This window comes from Dryobates pubescens, chromosome 15 (assembly GCF_014839835.1).
Source record: "Dryobates pubescens isolate bDryPub1 chromosome 15, bDryPub1.pri, whole genome shotgun sequence".
In the NCBI taxonomy this organism is placed as follows: Eukaryota; Metazoa; Chordata; class Aves; order Piciformes; family Picidae; genus Dryobates; species Dryobates pubescens.
Genome location: NC_071626.1, coordinates 25,054,920 through 25,076,341, shown reverse-complemented (window position 1 = coordinate 25,076,341; position 21,422 = coordinate 25,054,920). Strand labels below are relative to the sequence as shown.

At 49.3% G+C, this 21,422-nt stretch overlaps 1 protein-coding gene across 1 annotated transcript in view; it reads left to right on the top strand.

The window, feature by feature from the left end:
* Positions 1-21,422, top strand: part of CACNA1C (calcium voltage-gated channel subunit alpha1 C) — a 669,515-nt gene that overhangs the window by 510,020 nt on the left and 138,073 nt on the right. The window contains exons 11-13 of the mRNA XM_054168007.1: positions 8,928-8,954; positions 11,823-11,983; positions 13,863-14,088. Of these exons, the coding sequence (XP_054023982.1) occupies positions 8,928-8,954; positions 11,823-11,983; positions 13,863-14,088 (414 nt within the window). The remainder of the gene's footprint in view (positions 1-8,927; positions 8,955-11,822; positions 11,984-13,862; positions 14,089-21,422) is intronic.

Below are 21,422 nucleotides of genomic sequence, written 5' to 3'. Positions count from 1 at the left end.
CTGCCATGGAACACAGCAGCTTCCATCCTCAAGGACAGCATCTGGAAGTAGAACTTATCTTACCTCTGATGTGTCACAGATTTGATAACCTGTCTCCTCTGGGTACAAAGAAACAAGGAGCAAAGGTTATCTGTTTACAGGGGAGCCTTATACCCAGGACCTTCTCTCGTGGTTTAAGGCCACCCAGCCAGCAACAACGCAACCAGCCAGCCACTCACTCACTCACTCCTGCCCCCCTCTGCTGGGGTGGGGAGGAGAAAACACAGCAAGAGGCTTGAGGGTAGAGACAGAGAGGTGTTCAAGAGGGGACTGCACATGGCACTTGGTGCCATGGTCTAGTCATGAGGTCTGTGGTGACAGGTTGGACTGGATGATCCTTGAGGTCTCTTCCAGCCTTGGTGATTCGGTGAGTCTGTGTGATTCTGAGAGGGCTCACTCACCACGTCTGATCACAGGCAAAAGACAGGCATGCCTTGAAGAAACAAAATCAGTTTAGTTTAAACAAAGTGCCACCAATCCAGCAGCTGAGTCAGGGCAGTGACAAATATGACTGGATCTTACAAACACCTTCCCCCACCCCTCCATTCTTCCTGGCCTCAGATCCACTACCTTGTCCCCCTCACTGGCAGAGAGGGGCAGGGAATGGGGATTGTGGTCCATGCCAGGTCATTCCACATTCTACCTGCCACTCCCTCCCCTTCACAGGGAGAACTCCTCACAGTCCTCACCTGCTCTAATGTGGTGTCCCTCCCGTGGGAGACAGTTCTCCATGAACTTCTCTCACTAGCATGGATCCCTTCAGTGGGCTGCAGGCTGCCCCAGGGCAGGCTTCCCTCAGCGTCACAGCCTTCTTCAGGAGCAGTTCCCTGCTCCAGCACAGGCAATTCCACAGGCCACGGATGGGATTCTGCCCCACCATTGATCTCTAAGGGCTGCAGAGGCTCTGCCTGCCAGCTCACCACAGGGAGAAGGATAATGGATGCTCAGCATGACTCCCCCGCTTCTTCCTCACTGACTTCTGTCTGCGTGGTTGTCTCTCTCACGTCCTTCTCCTCTCCAAAACAAAGGAGCTCACCCAACAGGGTTTTCCCCTCTTAAATCTGTTACTGAGCAGTGCTGATTGACTCAGCCTTGGCCAGAGGCAAGCCTGACTTGGAGCTGGGGGAGATTCTCAAAGCTTCTTCCAGGAGCCACGCAAGTAACCCTCTCCTCTGCTGGCAAAATCCCCCCGGACACAAGCCCAGCATTACTTCCCAAGAGCAAGTAAATGCCCTGTGCCTCCATGGTGACTGCTGTGCAGGACGTGGCTTCCTGAGGACAGGCTCCTGCTCACAATCAGCAGTAATCTGCTCTGTGTGGGGTGTCAGTGTGTGTAATCTTCCAGTGCAACCAAAATGGTCACTTTCTGATACAAGGTTTTCTAATCCAGAGCTGAGTGGCGCAGCAGAGCTTGCTCTTACACATACGTGTTATGGAGAAGAGGAGGCTCAGGGGAGACCTTAGTGCTCTCCACAGCTACCTGAAGGGAGGTTGGAGCCAGGTGGGGGTTGGTCTCTTCTCCCAGGCAAGCAGCACCAGAACAAGAGGACACAGTCTCAAGCTGTGCCAGGGGAGGTTTAGGCTGGAGGTTAGGAAGAAGCTCTTCACAGAAAGAGAGATTGGCCATTGGGATGTGCTGCCCAGGCAGGTGGTGGAGTCAGCATCCCTGGAGGTGTTTAGCAAGAGCCTGGATGAGGCACTTGGTACCAGGGTTTAGTTGATCTGATGGTGCTGGGTGATAGATTGGACTCGATGATCTCAAAGGTCTCTTCCAGCCTGGTTAATTCAATTCCATTCCATTCCATTCCATTCCATTCAATTCAATTCAATTCAATTCAATTCAATTCAATTCAAATCTATTCTATTCTATTCTATTCTATTCTATTCTATTCTATTCTATTCTATTCTATTCTATTCTATTCTGTTCTATTCTATTCTATTCTAGTGAAAAAAGACCTTTGTGGAAACTAATGTTCCACAGAGCCTCAAGAGAAAAGTGAAGCCCTTGAGCTCAAAGGGGGAAAGAGCTGAAACTGATCTGCTTTCACGGAAACAATAAAGCCACTTGGCATGTTCACCTTGGCCAGGATGTCCATGCCTCTGGGGGACAGCTCAGTTGGCTTTTCCACCAGACAGGGTTAAAACAATAAAAGAGGATAAACCAATAAAAGCAGCCTTCACTGGCATCCTGTCTGAAAACAGTGTGTTCTGAACATACTGAGAGCAGTGGGACCTTTCCCTGGCAGCTGAGCCATCAGTGATTGTCTGTCTGGGAAAGTAATTCCTATGCAGTGTAGGGGCCAGTGGTGAAGGCCAAGGAGTCAGTTTGCTTGCAGGTTCACTATAGCTGCTGCTGCTTTTCAGCTAATGGGAAGGGAGCTTCCTTCTGTGAGGACCAAAGGTTCTATTGCACCAGGAGCAGCGGCAAGGAAAGTCTACCAAGAGCTCTGAAACCACTGCTGATGTCAGCAGAAAGAGGCAGAGGATTGACCCTTCTGTGTCAGCCTCAGCTACTGCTCTCCAGCTGATTCGGGGGAAGGTGCTTGTGGTGCTTACAGTCAGCTCTAGATACGTGACTGAAGGACAACAGCATGCCCTTGTGGAGGAGGAATTATCTTCCTGCTTTGGATTCTGTGAGAGGATTGCCTGTGATTTGCTACAGCGACTGCAAGGCTGATCACTGAATGCTGAAGTGCTGCCCTGTTCTCCCAGCCTGTTCTCCCAGCCTGTTCTCCCAGCATGCCTGAAAGTCACTTGAATAGCAAACCAGCTTCATTTTAAGCTAGACAGAGACAGTTCTCTTAAGGATGTTCTGCAGATTCTTACTGACCAGCAAACAGCTTACTGACCACATGGACAGTGGCACTGAGAGCACCCTCAGCACCAAGCTGTGTGGTGCAGCTGACAGGTTGGAGGGAAGGGATCCATCCAGAGGGACCTTAACAGGCTGCAGAGGTAGGTCCAAGCCAACCTCATGAGGTTCAACAAGACCAAGTCCCGGATCTGAGTCAGGGCAATCCCAGACACCAATCTAGGCTGGGCAGGGACTGGCTTGAGAACAGCCCTGAAGAAAAGGCTTGGGGGTGCTGGTGGGTGAGAAGCTCAACAGGAGCCAGCAGTGAGCACTTGCAGCCCAGAGAGCCAAGCAGAGCCTGGGCTGCAGCAAGAGAAGTGTGGCCAGCAGGGCCAGGGAGGGGATTCTCCCCCTCTGCTCCACTCTGCTGAGACCACAGCTGGAGCTCTGTGTCCAGTGCTGGAGCCTCTATTACAGGAAGGATCTGGAGGTGCTGGAAGGTGTCCAGAGAAGGGCCATGAGGATGAGCTGGAGGCTGGAGCTGCTCTGCTGTGAGGACAGACTGAGAGAGTTTGGGCTGTTCAGTGTGGAGAAGGGAAGGCTCTGAGGAGTCCTTCTTGTGGCCTTCCACTATATGAAGGGGGCTCCAAGAAAGCTAGGGAGGGACTTCTGAGGGTGTCAGGGAGTGATAGGACTGGGGGGGAAGGGAGCAAAACTAGAAATGGGGAGATTGAGATTGGATGTGAGGAAGATGTTGTTCCCCGTGAGGGTGGTGAGAGCCTGGCACAGGTTGCCCAGGGAGGTGGTGGAAGCCTCATCCCTGGAGGTGTTTGCAGCCAGGCTGGATGTGGCTGTGAGCAACCTGCTGTAGTGTGAGGTGTCCCTGGCCATGGCAGGGGGGTTGGAACTGGCTGATCCTTGAGGTCCCTTCCAGCCCTGACAGTTCTGTGATTTCAGTGCCTGGTCTGCATGTGGTGTATAAATCTCTGAGGTTAGAAGAGTTTTAGAGGATTTAGCAGCTAGCTTGTCGCTTGTCTGACAGTATTAGTCTGATTTTTGTGTTTGCTTTTTTAGATGTTAGGCTGAGTTACATGGTTAAAAACATGCAAAACACTCAGCACTGATCTGGAATGGATTCAGTATGTGCCTCTGTAGCATGATTTTAAAGAACAGCTTCTCAAGACAGTCCAGAGCTGGACACCAATTTTCAGCCAATGACAGCTGAGAGGATACCAGGGACAGAAGTGATCCATGTTTAGACTTGGTGGATGCAGTGATAGAATAGAATAGAATAAACCAACTTGGAAGAGACCTTCAAGATCATCGCATCCAACCTATCATCCAGCACCACCTAATCAACTAACCCATGGCACCAAGCACCCCATCAAGCCTCCTCCTGAACACCTCCAGGGTCGGTGACTCCACCACCTGCCCAGGCAGTCCATTCCAATGGGCAATCACTCTCTCTGTGTAGAACTTCTTCCTAACATCCAACCTGAACCTCCCCTGGCACAGCTTGAGACTGTGTCCTCTTGTTCTGGTGATGCTTGCCTGGGAGAAGAAACCAACCCTCACCTGGCTACAACCTCCCTTCAGGGAGTTGTAGAGAGCAAGAAGGTCTCCCCTGAGCCTCCTCTTCTCCAGGCTGAGCAACCCCAGCTCCCTCAGCCTCTCCTCACAGGGCTGTGCTCCAGACCCCTCCCCAGCTTTGTTGCCCTTCTCTGGACACCTTCCAGCAGCTCAACATCTTTCCTAACCTGAGGAGCCCAGAACTGGACACAGGACTCAAGGTGTGCAGACTCAAGTGCAGTGTACAGGGGCAGAATGACCTCCCTGCTCCTGCTGGCCACACTGTTCCTGATGCAGGCCAGGATGCCATTGGCCCTCTTGGCTGCCTGGGCACACTGCAGGCTCATGTTCAGCCTACCATCGACCAGCACCCCCAGGTCCCTCTCTGCCTGGCTGCTCTCAGCCACTCTGGCCCTGGAGACCCTGTCCACTCTGAGCCCTGTCAAATGCTACTTTGCAGAGTCACAAAGAGGTCATAGCAAGGCCCCAAATCCAGCCCATGTGGCAGCCCCATATGAAAAAAAGGCTTTTTTAACATGATGTCACTAACTGCCAACATGAGGAGAAACTTCTTCACAGTGAGGTTCCACCTCAACGTGAGGAAGATGTTCAAGAGGGGATTGGATGTGGCACTTGGTGCCATGGTCTAGTCATGAGGTCTGTGGTGACAGGGTGGACTCGGTGATCTTTGAGGTCTCTTCCAACCTTAGTGATACTGTGTGTGCTACAGTGTGTGAAGAACTTCTTTACTATGAGGTTCCCAGAGCCCTGCAGCAGGCTGCTCAGAGAGGTTGTGGAGTCTCCTTCTCTGGAGACTTTCCAAACCCCCCTGGATGCCTTCCTGTGCAGACTGCCCTGGGTGATGCTCCTCTCCAGGGGGGTTGGACTGGATGATCTCTGGAGGTCCCTTCCAACCTGTGATGTGCTCTGATACTGCGATACTGGAACCCTGGTTCTGAAAGACAAAAGATTTTCCATCCTGAGGGTCATTTGTAAAAACATGCTTCAGATTCAGGCATAATGTTTTCAGGACTGGCTATTTGTGTTTCCAAAATTCCACCTCACTCTGGGATTCTGCCTCCAAATAGAAATGTCTTCATCCTTCCTTGTCCTGTTCTAAATATGTAGCACACCCACATGTGCCAAAGCCTTCTGCCATAGCAGCAAGGCAAGGCAGCAGCGGGAGGGTAAGGCTGTAGCTAACCTGTGGGAGCACTGAAGGCACTTGGCTGCTGCTTGTAGTGCTCCTGAGATGTAATTCTGACATGCATGAGGAATGCTACACCTGCCACAGCTCTTTTACCTAAATAAATCCAAGATCCCTTCAGTGTCACTCAGCTCCCTTACTGGGAAACTGTTAGCCAGAGAGGTCACCAGAGGAACTCACACTGCCTGTCCTTCGCCTTTCACCAGGCAGGGCCCCCATGACAACTCTCTTGATCTCTTTTTCCCTCCCCTACCAACTTTTCCTTATGCAAGTGCTCAGCACCTCCTTTTCTGGGCCCAGGTTTCTCCTTCATTGTGATGTTTGACTCCTTTTCCCCTTTCCTCTCTCCGTGCCTGAGCCTCCTGTAAATCCAGGCTGGGGGAGCTTCACCGTCCGGGGTGCTCACTCCCCACCCGTGGTGAAGCTCACTGTGTCTCTGCAGCACAATGTCACATTCTGTCCACCCAGAGCATTATTTCTTCTCTACCAGAAGTGTTCCTGTCAGTGTGTGTAACACACGTGCTAGCAAAGACTAGGATGACTCCAAGGGTCATCTAGTGCCAACCCCCCTGCCATGCCCAGGGACACCTCACACTACAGCAGGTTGCCCAGAGCCACATCCAGCCTGGCTGCAAACACCTCCAGGCATGAGGCTTCCACCACCTCCCTGGGCAACCTGTGCCAGGCTCTCACCACCCTCAAGGGCAACAACTTCTTCCTCACATCCAATCTCAATCTACCCATTTCTAGTGTTCCTCCATTCCCCCCAGTCCTATCCCTCCCTGACACCCTCAAAAGTCCCTCCCCAGCTTTCTTGTAGCCCCTTCAGATCCTGGAAGGCCACAATTAGGTCACCTCAGAGCCTTCTCTTCTCCAGACTGAGCAACCCCAACTCTCTCAGTCTGTCTCCATAGCAGAGCAGCTCCAGCCCTCTGCTCATCCTCATGGCCCTTCACCTGGACACCTTCCAGCACCTCCAGATCCTTCCTACAATAGAGTCTCCAGAACTGGATGCAATGCTCCAGGTGTGGTCTAACCAGAGTGGAGCAGAGGGGGAGCATCACCTCCCTCAGTGCTACTCTTTGATATGCCCTGGAGGTGTTTAAGGCCAGGTTGGATGTGGCTTTGGGCAACCTGCTGTGGTGTGAGGCATCCCTGCCCATGGCAGGGGGCTTGAAGCTGGGTGATGCTGAATGACCCTTCCAACCCTGATGATTCTGTGATGCTGTAATTACTTTGTCCTGTGTCTACCAACAGTGAACCCATTTTTAAGCCTCTGCAGTAAGACCTTTGCTGTCTATTGTCAACAATTAATCACTTGCCTATCATAAAGGGAACCTTAAGAAATGCTTCAAGGCAGCAGAAATATCTTGTCCACAGTCGTTCCCCAGACTGTCATTTCTTACCTTATTGGTAGCGGATTTTGCAGCTTCCCAAATCACCTCTGACTCATCTCAGTGCACCCACAGATCTTTATTTCTCTCTCTGCACCATTATCTATGTACCAAAAGACAGACAGACAGTTCAAAGGCCTTAAGGGACACGTGTCAAGCACAGCAAAGTAGTGGTTAGAGGTTTGGGATCTCTCTCTAGCGTGGTCTGTGACTTTGCAGAACAAGCTAATTGGATTACTTCACAGAACTGCCAGGGTTGAAAGGGACTCCAAGGATCAGCCAGTTCCAAACCCCCTGCCATGGGCAGGGACACCTCACACTACAGCAGGTTGCTCACAGCCACATCCAGCCTGGCTGCAAACACCTCCAGGGATGAGGCTTCCACCACCTCCCTGGGCAACCTGTGCCAGTCTCTCACCACCCTCATGGGGAAGAACTTCTTCCTCACATCCAATCTCAATCTCCCCTCCTCTAGCTTGGATCCATTGCCCTCACTCCCTGACACCCTCAAAAGTCCCTCCCCAGCTTTCTTGAAGCCCCCTGCAGATACTGGAAGGCCACAATTAGGTCTCCTTGGAGCCTTCCCTTCCCCAGACTGCACAACCCCAACTCTCTCAGTCTGCCCTCATAGCAGAGCAGCTCCAGCCCTTTGCTCATCCTCCTGGCCCTTTTCTGGACACCTTCCAGCACCTCCAGATCCTTCCTGTAATAGAGGCTTCAGAACTGGACACAGATCTCCAGGTGGGGTCTCACCAGAGCGGAATAGAGGGGAGAATCCCCTCCCTTGCCCTGCTGGCCACACTTCTCTTGCTGCAGCCCAGGCTCTGCTTGACTTTCTGGGCTCCAAGTGTACACTGTTTAGTCTAGAGAGGAGAAGACTGAGAAGGGATCTGATCAATGTCTATCAATATCTGAGGCCTGGGGTCAGGAAGGAAGGGACAAGCTCTGCTCAGTTGCACCCTGTGATAGGACAAGGGGCAATGGATGGCACCTACAACAGAGGAGGTTCCACCTCAACATAAGGAGATGTTCAAGAGGGGATTGGATGTGGCACTTGGTGCCATGGTCTAGTCATGAGGTCTGTGGTGACAGGTTGGACTCGATGATCTTTGAGGTCTCTTAGTGACACAACCTTAGTGATACTGTGTGTGATAGAGTGTGTGAAGAACTTCTTTACTATGAGGTTCCCAGAGCCCTGGAGCAGGCTGCCCAGAGAGGTTGTGGAGTCTCCTCCTCTGGAGCCTTTCCATCCCTGTCTGGATGTGTTCCTGTGTGAGCTGTGCCGGATTCTATGCTCCTGCTCTGGCAGGGGGGTTGGACTGGAAGCTCTCCAGAGGTGTCCCTTCCAACCCCTAACATCCTCTGGTCCTGTGATTAGTATCTCAGTTAAAACATATCCACCATGCACTGGTTTTCCTTTAATTGCTGGATGCAAGAGAAAGCCTTATTTTCCACATGGTTTCATAATGTGCTTCTGTCTCTTGAGTGCCAGGTGATGTGTGAAAGCAATGAGTCTGTATCGTGCCATACTTATTTTAATACAAGAGAAATCCCAGTGACTATAGCATTTCCAAACAGCCATGCTGCAAACATCAGTTGGGTAGCAGATGCAGAGTGCTCCTAGCTTGAGGGCAGCCTTTTCACCCAAGAAGAAAGCTAATGCACTGCTACCTGTAGGTGGTGGAATCCCATCCTGGCATGACTGCTGCTTCGTGACTTCACCAAAACCCAGGGTTTGTCTATCAGGGGACTGCAGCCATGCACAGAGCCTCTGGGGACTTACAGGGCATGCAAAAGGGAAACAGGGACCATCTGAATAAAATGAATTGAGCTGAACTTTCTTGCTCTCTCTTGTGATTTTCATAAGAAGCCTGGGAGGCATGGCACAGCCTCAGAGGGTTTAATGGCAATTCTTGTCTTGCAGGCATCGGATCTCGAAATCCAAGTTCAGGTAAGCAAAACTGACTTTTGCTTTTCCCCCTTCCCACTGGTCTTGTTCCCTATTGTGTGAGATGATTTGCTCCTGCAGCAGGGGGGTGCAGTGGTGATTCTTGGAGATCCCACCAAACTTGTCACATTTTAGTCCATCATCTACCAAAAATCAAGGTGCTGCTTCTGAGTTCCACAATAAAATGAGGCACAGGGACTAGTGACAGGATTTCCCTGGGAAGTACTTAACTGATAGCAGCATCAACTGCCTCAGCTGAAGGTTCTCTTTGCCACACTCCTGCATTATTCTGCTTTGGTTGATTACAATTCTTTCAGCTGGTGAGGTCTGCATCCTATTTGTTGAACTTCTCCCTTTCACCGTGGCCCAAGTGGAGCTTTTCTGGGGCCATTTGCTTGCCTGTTGACTTAAAGCTTTTGGAAAGGTGAAGCAGTCCCCAAGTGTCCATCTGTGAATTTCCATTGGAGAGGCTGCCTGAACTCATGCAGCTTGGTTGATGAGGTCCCAGCCCATTTCTGCCTGCCCAGTAGGAGCCCAGCTGTCCCCAGAACTCTGCACTCAGACTCAGTTTCATTAAAAAATCAATTACTTTGTTGGAATAAGTGGAACAAGTGAGCACCTCTGTTCTTCATCTTACCTAAAGAATCAACAGGGCTGCAAATCAAGGAGTGCACATGTGTGTGTGTGTGTGTGCTGCCCATTTGCATCCCTGTGTCACCTTCCTACAGCCTGTGGAGTTTGTGTAAGCACACAACAAAGTGTTTGTACCACCACGTTCTCATGGCCATGCACAACTGGGCACAAGTACAGACCAAAGTGTGTGGGATTGCTAGTGATTTCATTAGAACAGAACAGAATAGAATAGAACAGAATAGAATAGAATAGAATAGAATAGAATAGAGGTGAGAGGCCTTGAGCACAGCCCTATGAGGAGAGGCTGAGGGAGCTGGGGTTGCTTAGCCTGGAGAAGAGGAGGCTCAGGGGAGACCTCATTGCTCTCTACAACTACCTGAAGGGAGGTTGTAGCCAGGAAGGGGTTGGTCTCTTCTGCCAGGCAACCAGCACCAGAACAAGAGGACACAGTCTCAAGCTGTGCCAGGGGAGGTTTAGGCTGGAGGTGAGGAGAAAGTTCTTCAGTGAGAGAGTTGTTCACCATTGGGATGTGCTGCCCAGGGAGGTGGTGGAGTCACCATCCCTGGAGGTGTTCAAGAGGGGATTGGATGTGGCACTTGGTGCCATGGTCTAGTCATGAGGTCTGTGGTGACAGGTTGGACTCGATGATCTTTGAGGTCTCTTCCAACCTTGGTGATCCTGTGATTCTGTAATGGAATAGAATTAACCAGGTTGGAAAAGACCTTTGAGCTCCCTCAGCCTCTCCTCACAGGGCTGTGCTCCAGACCCCTCCCCAGCTTTGTTGCCCTTCTCTGGATACCTTCCAGCATCTCAACATCTTTCCTAACCTGAGGAGCCCAGAACTGGACACAGGACTCAAGGTGTGGCCTAACCAGTGCTGAGCACTGGGCAGAATGACCTCCCTGCTCCTGCTGGCCACACTGTTCCTGATGCAGGCCAGGATGCAATAATAACATCAAAGTGTTGAGCTCATTTTGAAAGTTGGGAAGATCCTGTCATAGAATCATAGAGTACCAGGTTGGAAGGGGCCTCAAGGATCATCTATTCCCCACTTTCTCAGGAAAAGAATGGCCTAGACAGAACAACCAAGCTCCCTGGCCAGCTGGATGTTAAAGCTTTCTTGTGCCACATCCAGTGCAAAGCACACCACCTTTATTAAATGACTGCTAGCTACACTGGCTGCCTTTAGAAACTGCACAGCTGAAACAGCCTGGCTTTGATGGCCTTAAGTTAAAATGTCATTGCAAAGTTCTTGCCCAGTGTGCAATGCTCACACTGCCTGGCTTCAGTTCACATGGATGCTGAAGCCTGACCTCAACCATGACCATTGTTCTGCACTGGAAATAATACAAGGGAGAAGATTAGCCAAGAAAATGTCTCTCTTCCTGGAATGTTGAGCCCCTGTGCATGGCTCTAGAAAGAAACAGGCATGCACACACAGACACATGCACACACACACACACACGTGTGTATATAATGTCTATATTCAACTATTGGATTTATTATACAGCAGCAAGTGTTGCCTGGAAACTGGTTGCTATGCAAGTTAAATTCTGCAGAGTAGGAGGTGTGTAATTAGCTTTAAATATCTTCTGTGGTTAGTAATTACCCTCAGAAATCAGTGACACAAGGGGATGTGTTCATGGAAGACAAAGTTTTACCAGGTCTGCTGATTAGCAAACGGTATCCTTAGTACCAGGCATGGAGGTGAGATGCTGAGGTTCTCTTCAGAGCTGGCCCTTGCGTTGGGCTCGCTCCTGGACAGCGATGAATGTTGGGTTTTGTCTGACCTCACCTCTGCAAGGACTTCATTCAAAGGTCTGTGGTATATAGTGAGTACTTTCCAGCTCCTGTCCTGAGGTTAGACAAGGTTCCATTGCAGGCCACAAGCATTACATACAACAATAGGAACTATTTTTGTAGGCCCTTTTTTCAAAGCCCCTCTCAGGATAGCTGTGATGGTTGCCTTAACCAAATTAAGGCATTGCTCAAGAGGTTTATTCACCCCTAAACGTTGCAAAATTGGCTTAGGACTAACTGTATTCTTCCAGCTAAAGGAGGGATGGTCACAGCTGCTGACAAAGCTGAGAATGGGGGAACATTGCTGAAAATGAACTTTGAAGTTATTCTCCACTGCTCTTGCATAATAAATCCAAACTGGCATCTGTCTTGACAAAGATTTGCCATAGCCTTAGGATCCCCATCTGAAAGGAACTTCTTCTCTCCCCATTCTCCCAGTCGCTACTGGCGCCGATGGAATCGGTTCTGCAGACGGAAGTGCCGGGCCGCTGTCAAGTCCAATGTTTTCTACTGGCTGGTGATCTTCCTTGTGTTTCTCAACACCCTCACTATTGCTTCTGAGCACTACAACCAGCCAGACTGGCTCACAGAGGTCCAAGGTGAGGAGAGGCTGATGGCTGGCTTTATTGTGGTGGGTGTCAAGGAAGGGGGTGGAGGGAGGAATTGATGCCAAAGGAGCAGACACAGCTCCAAATAGTCTTCTGTCTGTGGAGTGTCTTAAATAGTGCAGCAAAATATCTGCCTACAATGGGAGAAGTTTCAGAGGATACATCCAGTTCCTCCCTTCCAGCCCAAGCACTCTGTAGCTGAACTCAGGAGCTGATGCAAGTGGATTTCTAATTTATGGATACCTGCAGGGAGCTACAGGTTCCCCAGGGTTTCCCCTGAAATGGCATCTATGATAAATTCCAGTTATTAGGGAGGTGAAGAAGAGAGATTTGTAAAGTTCTCAGGTCTGCAGAGCAGTTGAATCCTCACTTTGAGGTGAGAGCATCTGAAAGGCTTAATTAAGCAACAGTAGGTAGCACAGCAACTCTTCTGTTCTGACTCTCATCTGCAGCTGACAGAGGTGATGGGAGGCTGTGTGCAGGAAGGGCTGCACCTGCCATGGAGGTTGTGTGGTTGTGCAATACATCCCAGATGAATGTGTAGGCTCTGAGGCTGGTGTCTTTAAAAGAAACCCACATAGATTTGAGTCCTCCAGGAGGACTCAATGTAAATGGTTTATTCTGTCCCACACTTCTTCTCTCTCTTTATAAGCCGGCTGTACAGTTGGCTCTCTCTTTTCTCCCTCCTTTTGGCTCTCTGGAGGGAGTCCCTACCTGCTAACATGGGGGAGGAGGTCTGTTTGTGGCCTTCAGAAGCCTAACTAAGTTTTTTTCCTGTGCAATTTTGGCCTGTTTAGGCCTAAGGGAAGGGAGACTGGGCTGGGGGGAGGGGAGAAAAGGAGCCCTGGGGCCTCTGGTTTTGACTGGTTGGGGGAAGGTTTTGGGGGGGGGTTTCAGGTGTCCTATCCATGTATTAGGTGTTAAGGATTCCTGTGTTCTGGATTTTCCTGGATATTTTTGAATACAATTTCTGTGTTTCTCTCCAGTTCAAAGAGAGCCTCTTTATTTTACTGCCTTAGGGAGCAAAATCATTTCTGTCTGCTCTTTAAACCAAGACAACGTGCAGGACCTAAGAACTGCTGTAAGCATCTTTGTAAAGCATCTCTGTGAAGGAGATGCTGTTGTGGTTTGAGCTTTCCTGGAGCCCAAAAGCCCAAATGGAACAGATTGAGGTTGCCTCCCCTCTCCCTTTTTTCCTGGTAGGGGAAGGCAAATTAGGCAGGAGAAAAGAGAGGCAAAATCACAACAGAAACAGTCTTGGATCGATTTGGAAGTAAAAAGGTTAAGTTTCACAAGATACAAAAGACATTTGAGTGAAAGGAAAGTTACAAAGGTGTAAGGGAAAAGGGTATATAAAAATATACCCAAAGCCAGGCCCAGCTGGCACAGCATTCTCTGGCTGCAATGTGGATTCCCTTCAGATGCAGTCCTTAGGAGTGTGGATGCTGCATGGAGCAGGTCCCACCCCATGGTCACAGCAACAGCAGGGAGCAGCAGGAGCAGCCTCTCGGGCAGGCAAGGAGCAGGAGCAAGAGAGAGGGCAGGGCATGGCTCCCCTTAAACAGGCTTGGGGGGACAGGAAGGGGGAGTGGAATAGACTTTGAGCCGGGGGAAGGGGGGACCAAGTCTCTCTGCCCACCTGGGTCAGGTTTCTTTGTCCCCCTGGGGGCTAGGTTCTTTTCAGCCCACCCCTGTCAGGGCTGGGTGTAACTTGGCATGGATGCCCACGCTTTTGAGGTCCGTCCCCTGAAAGAAGCTTACATGAAGCTGACCCCCCCCGAAGGGGGTTCTTGTTGGCAAGGGCTGGTGGCGAACGGCGAGGCTCCTCCGGCTAAGTCTCACTGCTCTGTTTCTGCTTGCTTTCCACGAGACACTGCCAACAAGGTGCTGCTAGCTCTGTTCACGGCAGAGATGCTGCTGAAGATGTACAGCCTCGGGCTGCAGGCCTACTTCGTGTCCCTCTTCAACCGCTTCGACTGTTTCATCGTGTGCGGGGGCATCCTGGAAACCATCCTGGTGGAGACCAAGATCATGTCGCCCCTGGGCATTTCCGTGCTGAGATGCGTCCGGCTCCTCAGGATATTCAAGATCACCAGGTACCGGCCTGCTGCGAGGGGCGGCACGGGCAGGGGCGCTGCTGGGTGCTGCTGGGTGAGAGGTTGGACTTGATGATCTCAAAGGGCTTTTCCAACCTCGTTAATTCCATTCTAGTCTAGTCTAGTCTATGCTACTCTATTCTATTCTACTCTACTCTATTCTGTTCTACTCTATTCTATTCTAGTCTATTCTACTCTATTCTAATCTACTCTACTCCTTTTCTATTCTACTCTTTTCTACTTTATTCTATTCTACTCTATTCTATTCTATTCTGTTCTACTCTATTCTAGTCTACTCTACTCCTATTCTATTCTACTCTATTCTATTCTACTCTATTCTATTCTATTCTATTCCATTCCATTCCGTTCTATTCTACTCTACTCCTATTCTATTCTATTCTATTCTATTCTATTCTATTCTATTCTATTCTATTCTATTCTATTCTATTCTATTCTACTCTATTCTGTTCTACTCTATTCTACTCTATTCTATTCTACTCTATTCTATTCTATTCTACTCTATTCTATTCTATTCTACTCTATTCTATTCTAATCTACTCTACTCCTATTCTATTCTATTCTACTCTATTCTATTCTACTCTACTTCTATTCTATTCTATTCTATTCTATTCTATTCTATTCTATTCTATTCTATTCTATTCTATTCTATTCTACTGCTCAGTGCATAGCATATATCACAGAATCACAGAATGATAAGGGTTGGAAGGAGCCTCAAAAGATCCTCCAGTCCAACCCCCCTGCCAGGGCAGGATCACGGGATCACAGAATCACAGAATGTTAGGGGCTGGAAGGGACCTCAAAAGATCCTCCAGTCCAACCCCCCTGCCAGGGCAGGATCACAGAATGTCGGGGGCTGGAAGGGACCTTGAAAGGTCATCCAATCCAACTACCCTGCCAGAGCAGGATCACAGGATCACAGAATGATAGGGGCTGGAAGGGGCCTCAAAAGTTCATCCAGTCCAACCCCCCCTGCCAGAGCAGGAGCACCTAGAGCAGATCACACAGGAACACAGCCAGGTGGGTTTTGAATATCTCCAGAGAGGGAGACTATATTGATGTCTACAACTACCTGAAGGGAAGTTGTAGCCAGGAGCGGGTTGGTCTCTTCTCCCAGGCAACCAGTACCAGAACAAGATGACACAGTCTCAGGCTGCACAGGAGGAAGTTTAGGCTGGATCTTAGAAAGAAGTTCTTCCCAGAAAGAGAGATTGGCCTTTGGGATGTGCTGCCCAGGGAGGTGATCCTGTGATACTGTAATAGTCAGGAGGTCTTGGGTGGCAGGTTGGACTCGATGATCTTTGAGGTCTTTTCCAACCCTATTGATTCTATGATTCTATGAAACCCACAATGTAAAAATGAAATGCAGTGAATATGTACAAAATATACACTATTTACAGCTATTTACCACTTACAAACAGCACAAGGACCCCCCTGGACAAACCAGGGGGCTACTAATCGTTTCCCCGCTCCCTGTCCCCTTGCTCCCTGTACACAATCAAGAAGAGAGATGAGCAGAGAGTTGTTAATACTCAGCCATAACAAAGCAATGCAGCCAAAGCCAGCAGAAGCCAGAGCCAGTGTACACAACTAGCTTATGTTTGTTATCTGGCCAATGGGATTATTTAGAACTTACCATTAGTCTCCTTTTAACATCCAACAGTAATTTATTTACACTCTGCTACCTTCTGTTCAAGGTCTGTGAAAATTGTCAAGTTACAGCCTAAAACTACCACAAAACTGCAGCCTGAGTGGGAGATGGAATGGAATGGAATGGAATGGAATGGAATGGAATGGAATGGAATGGAATGGAATGGAATGGAATGGAATGGAATGGAATGGAATAGAGTAGAATAGAATAGAATAGAATAGAATAGAATAGAATAGAATAGAATAGAATAGAATAGAATGGGATGGGATGGGATGGGATGGGATGGGATGGGATGGGATGGGATGGAATAGAATAGAATAGAATAGAATAGAATAGAATAGAATAGAATAGAATAGAATAGCATCCACCCCAGTAGCTATAGGCAAAGGATGTTGCCAGCCATTCTCCTTCAGAGGTGTCCAGCATGAAGCAGCAGCTGTACAAAGCAATCAGACTTGCCAGACTCCAGTCTCCTCTTTTTTTGCCTTCTTCCTCCTCTCCCTCTGCATGAAGGCACAATGGTGCCTGTTAAACAGTCACAGCCTCCTGCAGCCAGCTACCTCCAACCCACCAGCTGAGTCTGGCAGGAGTTTTTCAGCTTGAGGGAAGGCTGTAAGAGAGATCAGCTCCCAGCTTACCTCGATGGGAGCTTTTGGAACAACTCTGTTGTGGTCCTCACCCAGCAAAGGACAGGGTCTGCTTTTTCCCATGTGAGCACCAGTCAGCACCTTCTGAAAAGCTTGACTGAGGTGGTGAAAGAGTCTGTTTTGCTGCAAAGTCACTTATGAAGATGTCCCTAGAATGGCTTTGAACTCCCCCAAAGGAAATGTCTTTAAAATCTGAGATTAAAAAGCGCAGCACACAAGGCAAAACAAGGCCAAAACTGGAAGGCAATCAAGATGACAGAGCTGAGAAGCAGAAAAAAAAACAACAGACTTGGCCTTGTGCATTGTAGGAGATTTACTCTAAAGCTCCTCTGGCAGGGTGCTTGGTTTTCAAGGTCAGATGGCAGGGACAGAAAAGCAGTTTGCAGTCTGAGGGAGAAAGAGAGGCCAAAGCCAGTCTATAACTATTTAAAAAGACCAGAAAAGGGAAATGTTCTGAATTGTGATCACTGGAGAAGGAAAAAACTGTTCCAGCTAACAAGGGGTCCCAACAGGAAAGTCATCTTTGCCCTTTAACAGTTAGTGAGGATTTCTGCTCTGGTGGCTGTTTTTCCTGGATCTTTGGGCCTGAAGGCAGTGAGCAGTGAGTCCCTGGCCTGAGGAAACCAGTGGCTGTTTCCTGTATTGGCTAATCAGATACACCCAGGGCAACATAGCAGCAGCTATAAAAGCATCGACTTCAACATAGCATCCTGGAGAGGTCATTGGTTTTTCAAGATCTTTCTTCACTCCTACACAAAACACAGAATCTAGCTAAGAGGATTCTCTAATAGAAGGACAGATACTGGGGGTGTTCAGCCTGGAGAAGAGGCTCCAGGAAGACCTAATAGCAGCCTGCCAGTACCTGAAGGGGGCTACAAGAAGGATGGAGAGAGACTGTTTGCAAAGGCCTGCAGGGACAGGACCAGGGGCAATGGCTTCAAACTAGAGCAGAACAGATTGAGATTGGATGTTGGGAATAAGTTCTGCACCATGAGGGTAGTGGAACACTGGCACAGGTTGCCCAGGGAGGTAGTTGGGGACCCATCCCTGGAGATATTCAAGGTGAGGCTGGACAGGGCTCTGGGCAACCTGATCTAGTGGAGGATGTCCCTGCTAAGTGCAGGGGGGGTTGGGCTGGATGAGCTTTGGAGGTCCTTTCCAACCCAGCCCATTCTGTGATTCTATGATTCTATATCATTTAGGAAGCTTGGACTATTGGAGTGTTGAAAGTGAAGCTTCTGGCAGAGGTGGAATGTTGGAGCCACGTGCCAGCAGGACTGGCTATATTTACCTTCATTCTGCAGCAGAGCTGAAATACACTCTTGCATGGAAGCAAGCATTACCTGGAATACTTCTTCTGCCACTTGTACATGGGGCTATGTGTAAAGAACAGGGCTAAGGAATAACTTATCATGAATTATGTATTAATGGGATTTTGCCTTCTTTCCTGTTCCTAAAATACTGGCAAGCAGGTTGCAGTAGTCTCAGATTTATCTGTGGGGGATTTTGGAATGCATGATTTTCCCCCTCCACAGGTGAAATTCACCCTCATGCAGAAAGCCTTTGGGCAAGGCTTCAAAGCAGTGTTGTAGGCCCACTCATGTTTGCTGCAGGAGATAATATTCTGGCATTAAAGCAAGACATTTACCTCTGATATTCTCCATTAAAATGCTTTTCCTTTCCATTATTCACTCAGCTCTGCATGCAGGGATGATTTATTGGCAGCCTTATCAATACAGGTGGAGTGCACCACCTGAGTGCAATGATAATGCAGAAAGCTGGGAAGAGAATGGGAGGAAGGATGAGAGTTTAATGCTTTATGTCAAATATATTCATGAGCAGTGACATGGAGACATAAAATGGAGATAGAAATAGTGATAAACAAGGGCAGTAAAAAGGCACAAAGCAGGAAAATTACCTGGAGAGTTTATCAGTAGGTAGCCTAAGTTTTATATATTTGTATGGATTTCCCATGGTAAGCACCAAGCACAAGCTCACTCTGAGTGAATTAGAATAGAATAGAATAGAATAGAATAGAATAGAATAGAATAGAATAGAATAGAATAGAATAGAATAGACCAGGTTGGAAGAGACCTTTGAGATCATCGAGTCTAACCCATCATCCAACACCATCTGATCAAATAAACCAAGCACCCCATCAAGTCTCCTCCTAAACACCTTCAGGGATGGTGACTCCACCACCTCCCCAGGCAGCACATCCCAATGGCCAATCTCTATGAAGAATTTCTTCCTAACATCCAGCCTAAACCTCCCCTGGCACAGCGTCAGACTGTGTCCTCTTGTTCTGGTGCTGCTTGCCTGGGAGAAGAGACCAACCTCTGCCTGTTCACAACCTCCCTTCAGGGAGTTGTAGACAGCAAGAAGGTCTCCCCTGAGCCTCCTCCTCTCCAGGCTAAGCAACCCCAGCTCCCTCAGCCTCTCCTCACAGGGCTGTGCTCCAGACCCCTCCCCAGCTTTGTTGCCCTTCTCTGGACACCTTCCAGCACCTCAACATCTTTCCTAAACTGAGGGGCCCAGAACTGACACAGGACTCAAGGTGTGGCCTAACCAGTGCTGAGTACAGGGGCAGAATGACCTCCCTGCTCCTGCTGGCCACACTGTTCCTGATCCAGGCCAGGTTGCCATTGGCCTCCTTGGCCACCTGGGCACACTGCTGGCTCATGTTCAGCTGCTGTTTACCAGTACTCCCATGTCCTTTCTGCCTGGCTGCTCTCAGCCACTCTGCCCCCAGCCTGTAGCACTGCCTGGGGTTGCTGTGGCCGATGTGCAGCACCTGGCCCTTGGATGTGTTCAATCTCCTGCCCTTGGACTCTGCCCATCTGTGCAGCCTGGCAAGATCCCTCTGCAGAGCTCTCCTACTCTCTAACAGATCAACTCCTGCCCCCAGCTTGGTGTCATCTGCAAACTTACTGCTGATGGACTCAATGCCCTCATCCAGATCATCAATAAAGATATTAAAGAGCACAGGGCCCAGCACTCATAGAGTGATTGAGATGAGAGAGTTCTAGGAGAACAAAAACAAAATCCAAACCAGCACAACAGCAAAGAACCTCCAAACTGCCTCATGTGATAGAAACAAATGAAGACACCATCAAATGAGAAATGCAGCAGCTTAGTACACCACACTGAGGATTTCTAGAGCAAATATTTCTTCCAAAATTCTAACCCCTCTGCAGAATCATTGAGTCTCTGACTTTAGCCAAGCAGCCAATATCATCCTTTCATTTTATCCCCCCTAATTTTTCCAAGCCTGTGCAGGAAATCTCCCTTTGCTACGAGGAGACAAATCATAGTATCATAGTATCAGTCAGGGTTGGAAGGGACCACAAGGATCATCTAGCTCCAACCCCCCTGCCATGGGCAGGGACACCCCACACTAGATCAGGCTGGCCAGAGCCTCATCCAGCCTGGCTGCAAACACCTCCAGGGATGGGGCCCCAACCACCTCCCTGGACAACCCATTCCAGGGCTTCACCACTCTCATGGGGAAGAACTTCCTCCTCACCTCCAGCCTGAATCTCCCAAACTTCCAGCTTCATTCCATCCCCCCTAGTCCTAGCACTACTGACACCCTCAAAAGTCCCTCCCCAGCCTTCTTGGAGCCCCCTTCAGATACTGGAAAGCCACAAGAAGGTCTCCTGGGAGCCTTCTCTTCTCCAGACTGAACAGCCCCAGCTCCCTCAGTCTGTCCTCACAGGAGAGGTGCTCCAGCCCTCTGCTCATCCTCATGGCCCTTCTCTGGACACCTTCCAGCACCTCCAGATCCCTCTTGTAATAGGGACTCCAGACCTGGAGGCAGTACTCCAGGTGGGGTCTCTCCAGTGTTGAGCAGAGGGGGAGCATCACCTCCCTTGCCCTGCTGGCCACACTTCTCTTGCTGCAGCCCAGGATCTGGTTGGCTTTCTGGGCTGCAAGTGCACACTGAGAGCTCCTGGTGAGTTTCTCCTCCCCCAGCACCCCCAAGGCTCTCTCCTCAGGGCTGCTCTCCAAATGATTTTCTCTTTATAAGTAGTCCTTTACTGCTTCATAAATCCCTATATTTAGCCCTTTGTACTTGAAAATACATCTATTTATTTGCAGTAGCACGCTGCAATGTTATATTTAATGCCTAGTCCTGCCACAACATGTGTCACCATTAACTATAGGGGGGAGAGACAGGGCATGGGTTTTTTTGTACCTGCTTTCAAAGTGCTTTTATATTGGATGAGCAGTGTGGGAAGCTCTCCTGCAACGAGACTGCCAGCTGTTGCTACTGTTTTAAGCTCTGCATCTGTCATTGCCAGCATCATAAAGGCATAGTGGAAGGCAATGGAGGGGAGATGGAAGAGAATCAAAGACACTGCTCTGCCCTGGTGAGACCTCATCTGCAGTACTGTGTCCAGCTCTGGAGCCCTCAATATAGAATGGACATGGACCTAATGGAGCAGGTCCAGATGAGGGCCAGGACAGGCTGAGGGAGCTGGGGGTGTTCAGCCTGGAGAGAAGGCTCCAAGGAGACCTAATAGCAAACTTCCAGTACCTGAAGGGATCTACAAGAAGGATTAGAGAGTCTGTTTGCAAAGGCCTGCAGGGACAGGACCAGGGGCAATGGCTTCAAACTAGAGCAGAGCAAATTGAGATTGGATGTGAGGAACAAGTTCTGCACCATGAGGGTGGTGGAACACTGGAACAGGTTGCCCAGGGAGGTGTTTGAGGCCCCATCCCTGGTGATACTCAAGGTGAGGCTGGACAGGGCTCTGGGCAGCCTGATCTAGTGGAGGATGTCCCTGCTGAGTGCAGAGGGGGCTGGACTGGGTGACCTTTGGAGGTCCCTTCCAGCCAGGACCATTCTATAATTCTAACACATTAAATTGTAATCCAGTCCTGCAGTTGAGTTCTGTGTGAGTTGTTGAGCAAACCATTTAAGCTCTTTGCATCATTCCTCCCTTTTGAAAGCATGTTCTGCTCAGTGAGGTTTTTGCAGTGCCTCGTGCACTGGCATCCTCAAGGGTCTGAGA